Genomic DNA, 9,862 nt, shown 5'->3' with positions numbered 1-9,862 from the left:
TGCTATGAGCTTAATCACTAACCCATTAATTTCTGTCCCGCACGAATTTAGTCACATACAGGAGCAAGCTATCACATTTTGTCAAAAGACACTTCACAGATAAGTCCAACTTTAACAAAGCCGCACGAATGCGCTAGCGTGAAACCGCCAGAATTTGCAGCTCCCGCCGATTCGGCCACGTCACGTGGCCTCGTGACGTCAAACAACCCATCGACTAATCAGTGCTTGCGAAGACAGTCTGCCAAATGCCACCATCTTGAGGGTTCCTCGCGACTTCTCGATCACGACAACACAAAGCGGACGCCAGCTTACCTATACAACAAGCCTTAAAATGTTTGTTTTATGGGCTTTAACGTCCCAAGCGACTTAGGCTATGGAGAGACGCCGTAGTAGAGGGCTGCGGATAATTTCATCTGAGGTTCTTCAACGTGCACTGACATGGTACTGCATACGGGCACCTTCTCGCCTCCACCGAAAAGCGGCCGCCGCAGCCGGGTTACGAATCCTCCTTTTTAGGTGCCAAAGTCGAGTGCCTAACAAGTGCGCCACCTCGGTGCGACAGGCGCCCTTTAACGCTATTATATCAAAGCACCTTTGTAGAGGAAATGGAAATGCCCGACTTCAGCAGCCCATTGTTGCAAGATTAACACTATTTTTTTTCACCAAGACTTGTATTAGGCAGGGCTAACTTGTAGCTCTGTTTTTTTCTTTCAAATTTGACCTATCTTCGGTTTTTACTATACTCACCATTTCATTCACGTTCCGCTGCTTCACCCTTTCCACGACACTGGGCCATACAGAAGACTACGGCGTGCCACATTATGCCATAAGTGTTCACGTATTAAAATGTGCATGCATTGTTCAAGAGCATGAAAAGCACAAATGCATTGTAAAAATATATTAAACTTTATTAACTTACACTGGGAATCAAGAGTTAGTACAACATATAAATATCAAACGCAATATTCAGAGCGAAAAATATGCATCATTTGTTTCAACCCGCTGCCAAAGGGATGCAGCGGATGCTAACATTTTGGTCTCTGCAAACTTTCGTCGCATCATAAGGCACGAAGGGGAAGAAAGATTTCTGAATTGCAACAGCCTAAACAAGAATATATATATATGCGAAAACGGTGAGGCTGTTTGATGTAAACACTTGGAAGTAATGTTTTTACAAATTATAAGCACTCTGTTAAATTTAAATAAGTATCAGCACAACATGACCTTTAAAACTGGTCAACTATAGTAGCATTTCAGCACATGTATAAGGAAGTTTTGTAAGGTCACATACAAAACATGTAAGAGGAAAAAAAATTCGCGTTATGAACATGGCGGCGGAGCATTCAGCTCCCAATGGAATGCATTCTGAAAAGGTTTCACTGCTGAAGCCATATTAGTCTGAAGCAGCAAAGCGCCGAACTTCTTGTGCACGAAAACGGGAAGATCCGCGGGCAAATGCAGCCGTGTTTCAGCTGATGGACACAGAGCGAAGATGTATGTCTCCTAGATGTGCAGCAAGGGCCTTGCACAAACAGCAACTGGAATCGGATGCTTCTAGACGTTGGAAATGGCAGCCTCGCTGAAGTTAAGCATGCCATCTTTTGCCGAAAGCTGTCGGATGGGCTCATGTGTCATCTTTAGTAAACCCTCACTTGGAGACGTTTATGAGATATTTGCACGAGTGGGTCAACAGGTGCTTTTCGCCCGTCTCGATCTCGCCATTCATTTCTCGCGTGTAGATGTCCATGCCGTACTGGCCGTCATCGGGGAAAGCGAGAAAGAACGTGACCAGATCGTCGTGCACGGTGTGCGAGACAAACTTGGACAGCTTCTTTTCTTCGACACCATTCTTGTGCAGCGTCGCCATGAAGTCGGTCAAGGGTCGCGTCATGCGGAAACGCACTTCCAGTTCCCGCGAGGAGAAGATGAGGGCATCTTCGTGCGATTCGGGCACGAGCCCGAAGAGACGCGTTGCCTTCATGGGACCCCACTCGCCGGAGGCGCAGTCCGGAAGGGGAACCATGACCGTCTGCAGGTCTTCACACACTATCTTGAATTTGCAGACGCTCTTGAACTTCATCGGCTCACCCGTGAGGTACTCTCTCGGTGTGACGGCGTTGGCGAAGACGTCGAGCAGCAAGGCGCCCGAGCATGGAGCATGGACGCGGAAAGCGACCACGTTGCCAACCATACTCTGCATGACGAACCGCTTAAGGCTGACGCCATCGAACGAGTCGCGGTCGCTGTCGTAGAACTTCAGGTTGTAGTGAAAGATGAGGCTGTGCGACATGTCTTCGGGCATGCCAATGCGAACTGTCGCGGCACCTGTGCTGTCGGTGTACAGGGTGGCTTTGGTGTCTGCGTCCGGGAAGTAGAGGCCATACCTGAAGAACAGAGACCGGACGAATGGAAGTTCTTCAAACTCTCGTAGGGATATGGGCCTCTTCAGCAGCTGCCACTCTGGCTGTAGTGGGAAGAACTCGTAAATAAACTCGCGGGCATCCGTAAGGAAGTAGTGGTCGTCGTACTCGTAACGCAAGGAGTCGGACTTTCCCTTGCTTCCGGGCTTGGGCACTTCCTTGGCGTTGACGAGGTGCCGGGCACCCCAGTTGCATTGGACAAACCGCCAAGCGCCAGCAACGTACACTGCATTCCAGGAATTTCGGAACCTGTTGTCTTCGAATCGGACGCCAGGCTGGTAACCAGCGCTCTTGGAGTAGCCTTTGATCACCACGCAGTGCAGGCCGGCATAGCTGGAAACACAAAATGGCGCCGAAGTATTTTAATCGACCCGTGACGCCAAATTTGTGGAACGTCGCTGTTATGGAAGATTTCAGCACTGAAATTTTGAACCCCTTGACCGATCGTAACATAAAAAGAGGCCTCATCAATCTGACATTGAACATCACTTGCAGTAGAATGCTGTGGAACTCAATATCAGGCAAGAAACTGTTTCATCCCCATTTTCGCATGCAACCTAGAACCACCACGCAGCTTAATTTTAAGCATGGGAATAACCCAGTGCACGATCAAAACATTCAGCTATGTGTCCTGGTAGGAAAGAACTATTCGATCGCTTAATTTACATCTCATACCTTCCCATAACTTTATAACTGTCGCCGTGTGTGCACTGAACATATATTGATAAGCTTGCAGTGAAACGTCCCGAACACGAATGGTAACAAACTATATCAGCTGATTTGCCAGTAATAATTGTATGCGGTGCTAGCATCACTTTAGAAAGACAGAGGTTTTGGTCCCAACAACTAGTGGTAAGATGAAAGGAAAGATGCACCACAATACCGTAATCATAAGACCCATACTCAAAAGATATGAGCAGGTACTGCGATGAATTTTCTCTTCCCCTCCTTTTCACGGAGAGATCTTCACTTTTGCACGCCTACGACCTCACTAGACTTTCTCCTACAAAGACTTGCAAATAAACTTAAAGATCAGTGAAATGCTGCAAGACCTTTATGAGTTCCATATAAACTACGAATCTGATTTTCAAAAGAAGCACGCCGCATCCCCACCTCTGTTAAACGTGGCAATGAAAACCTTTATTCTGTATTTATCACCATTAATTATCTCTATTCTACAGATTACACTTCACGCTGCCAGTAATACTCTCCATCAAGGGGTTAGCCTCAGTGCAGCAGAAGGAAATGAGATTAGAATTTGAACACTATTTAGGCTCTATGTGCAGTGTTCTTCCTGAAAAAAAAAAAAAAAAAAAAAAAAAAAAAAAAAAAAAAAAAAAAGCCCCAACTCAATATACGTCAAAAGGAAGGGGGCGGCGGGGGCGCACTTAAGTTCCATGGTGCGTAATTTCATTAATCACTATAGATTTATATGTAACCAAGGAATACGTTCCTTCGAAGATGTGCGTTCGTTCAAGGTGTGTAGTACGGAGCTGCAGCTCTTTATGACCGGGGTTCCAGCCGAGGATCGCCTTGCTCTTTCACCGGTCGATGACAGATGCCGAGTGGGTGCCGGCGAGCGTCAGACGCCAAACTTCTCTAGCTAACGTCCCTTGACAAGCTTCGGTGCTTTGTTGCATAGCATCGGCGCACTGAAAGGAAGCCTAAGCGACCGACAAGGCTGAGCGTGGCGGAGCCACGCTCAGCCTTGTCGGAGGACCCTCCCCCTTTTTTATCTCCTTCCCCTCCCCTCCTCGTGCCACGATTTATTTGAAGCGTTAAACCAGCGCGTTCACTGATTGGACATCTCGGGCTGCCGCCAAGTTCTGCTCACCTTGATACCCGGACCCGAATCGCAACAAGCCCTTATTCACTGTGCATCTATGCGCGGCTTACCTGCAAAGCCTCTTGAAGAGCACATGGTAGCTCTCGGTGCCGTGCTTGATCCCTCTGAGGATGCCCATTGGCGTGTCCGCGATAACGTTCTCGTCGAAGTGCATCGTGTTGAGGTTCTTGACGGTGATCCATCGGAATATAGTCCTGGAAGGGTTGAACGGGGTACTCAGCATGTACCTCGGCGTCACCTGAGGCTATATAATAAACTTACTGCCCGGTACTCATTTCAAACACAAAATCCACGGTTTCCAGCGTACGGGACCGATTTTCTAACGGACGACGAAATTCACCTATGGCTGCATCAAAACCCTACGAAGTAGCCACACTCCTCAGATTTCATTTTCAGTGGGAGATGAATTAACTTACTTTGTGTCGCCATCGTCATTAGCACGCGAATTAAATATACTGAAGTTAATAATTGGATAGTAAAATACATTATTAGCCTGTGCCACACGACCTGCTTCTTTTTTTACGGCAAAACCTGTTTTAGAAATCTTACCCGCCGCAGCTTTCATGCCCGGCCAACAGGCGTACCTGAGGCTACTGCCACGGCCGCACAATGCAAGTGCACAGCTAGCCCACGTGAGAAGGGAAAAAAAATGTACTGCCTGTCGCACGTTACGAAGCATTAAAAAAGCACGGATGCATGGAGCCCTCTGCGCAGCAGCCGAAACCAGCGTATGCGCCGTTTCTAACAAAAAGATCCGGCCATAGTTTCGCAGTGTTGCAGCCGCTCTCTGTCACCCGAAAATGGTTTTCGTCCTAATTAGTGGCAGTCGTGCCTTCGGTAAGCCTGGCGTGTCTTCCGTGTTTGCGCTTCGAGGTTACCCCAACCCTTATCCTCGTCCCGCTGGAGGTTCGCATGTTTTCGTGTCCGCATCGGAGAGCTCCTCCCATCCATCCCTAACTAGCATCCTGTACGCGCGATTTCGGGAGGAAGAGTCAGTCCAAGCAAGCTGGAAAGAACACCGCGCGTTGCTCTGCAGATTCTACTATTCTACTAGCCATTAGCGATTGGTGCATCGGCCGATACCAGAAGAGGCCATTGCTGAGGAGGATGTGGAGTGAGATACAAGAGCGGCTTCAGCGGCAGGAACGCCTCTATTGGGAGAGATTTTACTGCTTTGCTCGTGTTGAGCAACAGCAACAGGTAATCACGTCTAACCACTTTTGACTATGCTTATACAGTATGATTGCGAAGATCATCGCCGCAGGCTGATACTTTTCCGCACAACCAAACACTATCAAGTGACATTACTGAAAACAAAGAGCCCGCCGCCGTGGCTTTGTGGTTCGGCTCTCGGCTGCTGTGCCCAAACACGCGGGATCGAATGTGGTGGACGCTTTTCGATGGAGGCGAAAATCAAGGCGCTCATGTGCTGTGCGATGTCACTGCACGTTAAAGAATTCCGAGTGGTCGAAATTCCCGAAGCCCTCCAACGTTGGCTTCCCTCATAGCAGTCAAGTCACGATGAGGACAGTAATAAGGACTCAATTTGGGCGCAGTAACAAGTTTCCCCGGTTGCACGATTGAAACACTGCTTTCATTGCAGGTGAGCTAGTTTTATAAGCACTTTGATTTAGTCGGTGTAAAAGCAAACAACGTTGACAAATTGAGGACCGACGGCATTTGCCTCCAAACGTCTGGCGTACAAGCGGCACCCCACATGACCATAGTTCCATTCAGATGCGTTTTTATTGACACCAAGATCGCGAGCGTGCGTATGACGTGACGAAGACATAAGAAAGAGAGCACGTGCGTTTTGGATTTAATTCTGTACCATTACGGGGTAAAAAAATTCCGCGAAATCATTGCATGATGCTGAAAGCTAAAATGGTTCGCGATAGTTTCGTTTTCGACCATCGCCTAGCCCCTTGGATTTCAATCCAGCAAGCTGGACGCGAGAACCGGAGCACATCCTCAAAGTCGTGGCGTCGCAAATAGTAGACGTGGACTGCTGTTTTTACAGGTGTGAAATGGGTGACGCGCCATTCACCAATTGAGTCTAGCGTGAAAACCTGCTCCTTAACCGAACCGAATTATTTCTACCTGCCTCGACAAATTATTTTTTCTCGTTTACCCGGTTGACGGCACCTTTCATTTCTCAAATGGTTTCGCCTTAGCTGCTCCTGTTTCTTTCATTCCTGTGTTTTATTCTGCGGGTCATAAAACAAGCGTTTAGAATTAATTGTCATTGGAAATGTACAAAATTCAAATGAGAAAAACTAAAATGCCGGTGCTTTAACTGCTTGTTTGCTTCCAACGAATTGCAATTTTGCGAGCGCTACCGGGGCACTGCGGACGTAGTTACTTTGACCAGCTACGAATATATCACCCCAGTCATTGAATTAAAAGTAAACAAAGTAATAATGGCACCGATTGCTTACCTGGAGGAACGAGGTCGTCTCTCTAAAAAAAAAATAAAAAAAAATCGCAAATAGGCGTCTACCAACGCTGCAACCGGCTTGCCGACCCTCATTATGTATACCCAAATCTCTCTTCTCAATGAGTAGTGGGAAAGTAACGGAATGATACCTTCTGGCTATTCCATCTCCTGGACGTACAAAAAGACATGGAGAAGGGCTGCAGAGCTCTTCAGCCGCGCCGGCGGTGGGACCACGTCCGAAAGTTTGTTTTGGTTTGGTTTATAGGGTAAACGTCCCAAAACGACTAAGGCTATGAGAGACGCCGTAATGAAGGGCTACGGGATAATTTCGACCACCTGTGGTCCTTTAACGTGCACTGACATCGCACAGCACATGGGCACCTTCCTCCGGGCAAGCAGCGTGAATTTGGCGAGCGGCTTCTCCATCGACGGAATCCCAGTGCTGCCGCTGGGCAGGTTCGATACTGTGAAAAATCGTCAATGTTTCCGGAAACAAAAAAAAAATTACAACAATGTTCAAATGCGCCGACGAAGCACTTGCAGAGGAGCGAAGAAACGGTTCCACAAGATGCCCATTCTTAACAGACGAGTTCTCGATGGCACCGCAACGTAGCGTCGATTTTGTCGTCGTCGTCGTCATCATCATCATCATCATCATCATCATCATCATCATCAGCCTGACTATACCCACTGCAGGGCGAAGGCCTCTCCCAGCATCGATTTTGTAAAAACTGCCAAAACAGAACCTCCAACTCGAATCGGTCGCAAATACTTCCGAAACAAAGTTTGAAGGTATCCTTACGGGAATAATTAGCCGCCGAAAAGAGCTACGAATTTATTATTTATCGCTTCATGCTCTTTATCGTGCGCTGACGTCGCATAGGACTCGGACGTTTCTAGAGCGTTGGCTCGCACTACTTCGTTCCTCAGTTTCATGCCGCCACTGCCATCCATAGCTGTCTGTACTTCTTCAGTTTCCAGGCAGCAAAATGGTGAAGAAATCCTCCTCTCCCCTTTTAGTCGAGAAGGAAGCTCGGCAAGTGGCCAACTTTCTATGGCTACACAGCCAATATAAAGGTAAGTCGACAGGCATAAGCTCACTGCGCATCAGAATATAGTTTCTCCAGAAGTTTCGCGGAGGGCTTTGGAATATCGTACCATTACGGAATTATTCAATTATTTATACTAATTAACCAGCCATCGCTTGCCCATCCGCATTTCTAGAGAAAGTCACATCGAACTTGCCATCATGAAAATAGGTTACTCTGTTATACTAACATCACACCTTAGATAAGACACCCCAAGGGGGTCTTTGAGGAAATAAAAATTAAACTATAACTTAGAATGGAGAAAACCGATAACTTCGCAGCCTATGGAGAATGAAACGAAAGCGCAAATGGGCCGCGTCTGCTGTGTCTCCCCGCCGGGTTTCTCTAAGCTGCCGCAATTCGCTTGTTTCGACAACATACTTTGTCGTTTGAGCTATTGAAGCAAAGCAACTGTCCCTGTAGCCTTGGCTCCATATCCACAGAAAACTGCCTTCGAGTATAGTGGCTTGAGTGGCCGGCTCGGCAGCCGGAGATAGCTATGGGTCAAAGCCCGTCGCCGGACAAGAAAGTGTGCAAATGTTGACCGGGCTGGTCTCCGGATTTCCATGGGGGAACAAGCTCCGCAAAGCCGGCTATGGCCGTGTGGTGGTGAACGTGAACTCAGTATCGAACATCGCAGCCTAAAAGGTGCTTCGTTGTGTCACGTACCAAGTTCACAGAGGGGTTCAAGTTCGTACGCTGTAACCAGCATGTCTGGACAGAATTTAGCTGTCATATCAGTAAGCGATCTTTCGAAAGGAGTTCACTTTGGAGTATCGCTGCAGCACTGGAAAGGTCCGGCTACGCCTCAGACTTCCTGGCGAGAACAGGAACAATTGTTTGTGAGAAATTATTGGAGTTTCTCTCATTTCCTCTCCATAGACATTATACAGCATCTTCTGGCTCAGCAAACACCACTGCCACCAAGCCACCTCCGCGGATGGTCCTCCATTTTAGGTAAGCCGGAAGTTAGCTATACGTGCTCAGACACTTACCTCGCCTTTTCTACGTCTGTTACACAGCTGCATATCAACTGCCGTACCAGATCTGTGAACGTCTGCTGATCCGCTTGCGCCACCTGGGACGAAAAGAAGCAAAAGTCCAATTCGCGTAACGAACGTGGCCAACCTACAATCATTTGCTAAGTGAAGCGCCACGGCGACCCTACGACGTTTCAAGGCATTTACTTTCAACAGCAACTGACACAAACGCCGGGAAACACGCACTGCCCAACGCCTTCCCCTTCTGCCTGGCGGCTAGATGCTGAACTTTCCATCAATACAGAAAACACTCGAACGCAAGTAAAGGGGCATGGAACAGATCACTCACGTTTATCGCGATCTGATCGAGTTCTGAGAAGACTTCTGGGTCCGTGTAGATATCGGTCTTCGAGATGGACGCCGGTGTAGGTGGAGGTGGGTGGCTTGGGTAGGGGCTGAGGTCTTCGTTGGTGAACTCTTCGCCTTCTCTCTGCGGCAGAACAGAGACCGAAACCCGCAGTTAAAGTTGTCGTCATCATCGTTATCATCATCAATATCCAGGCTAATTAGACGGCAAGGTAAGTATCCCTACTAATTATCGTCGATTACTCTCGGCTGCGTAGCACGTAACCGTTACTAACCTAAACTGACTTCGTAACCTATAGTCAACCAGTTCTCAGTTCCGTGCTGTACATATATGTCTTGCCCACTTACTACATTTCTTCTCTTCACTTTAAAAATATTATCCGCTAGTGCTCACCCTGATCCATCGCTGTTCTTTAATTCAGCGTTGGAGTGCCCCTACAGAATTAACCGGGCTAATGGTGCGCAAAAATATAGGATGCAGGCATTCTCAAAGAGAACTAAAACAAGCACCCCTGGAGTAATAAAAAACATTGGGGGATGCTCATGCCCCTCTAAGACATTGACAAGAAAGCATGAATAGCTCCCACCTGCGGCTATTGGGAATTCTGGTTGGATTATCCTCACCCCTGACCGACAAACACTTTTTTAATCATTTAACTTCTCCCTTAATCTGTGCATCTATATTCTTAGATAGCATGTACTCATTAGCATACAGTCGTAAGCTA

The 9,862-nt window shown here is 47.6% G+C and overlaps 1 protein-coding gene across 1 annotated transcript in view; it reads right to left on the bottom strand.

Moving 5' to 3' along the window:
- Positions 1 to 885: 885 nt before the first annotated feature.
- The window catches only part of Hil (peptidase hillarin), a 98,381-nt gene continuing 89,404 nt past the window's right edge, over positions 886 to 9,862 (bottom strand). The window contains exons 4-7 of the mRNA XM_084577169.1: positions 9,121 to 9,261; positions 8,787 to 8,869; positions 4,317 to 4,460; positions 886 to 2,753 (exon numbers count right to left, since the gene is read on the bottom strand). Of these exons, the coding sequence (XP_084433295.1) occupies positions 1,649 to 2,753; positions 4,317 to 4,460; positions 8,787 to 8,869; positions 9,121 to 9,261 (1,473 nt within the window). The 3' untranslated portion in view covers positions 886 to 1,648. The remainder of the gene's footprint in view (positions 2,754 to 4,316; positions 4,461 to 8,786; positions 8,870 to 9,120; positions 9,262 to 9,862) is intronic.

Source organism: Amblyomma maculatum, chromosome 8 (genome assembly GCF_055883805.1).
Source record: "Amblyomma maculatum isolate TAMU_Amacu chromosome 8, ASM5588380v1, whole genome shotgun sequence".
NCBI classification, from domain to species: Eukaryota; Metazoa; Arthropoda; class Arachnida; order Ixodida; family Ixodidae; genus Amblyomma; species Amblyomma maculatum.
Note: the sequence above shows the minus strand (reverse complement) of the source record. Positions and strands in the feature narration are given on the sequence as shown.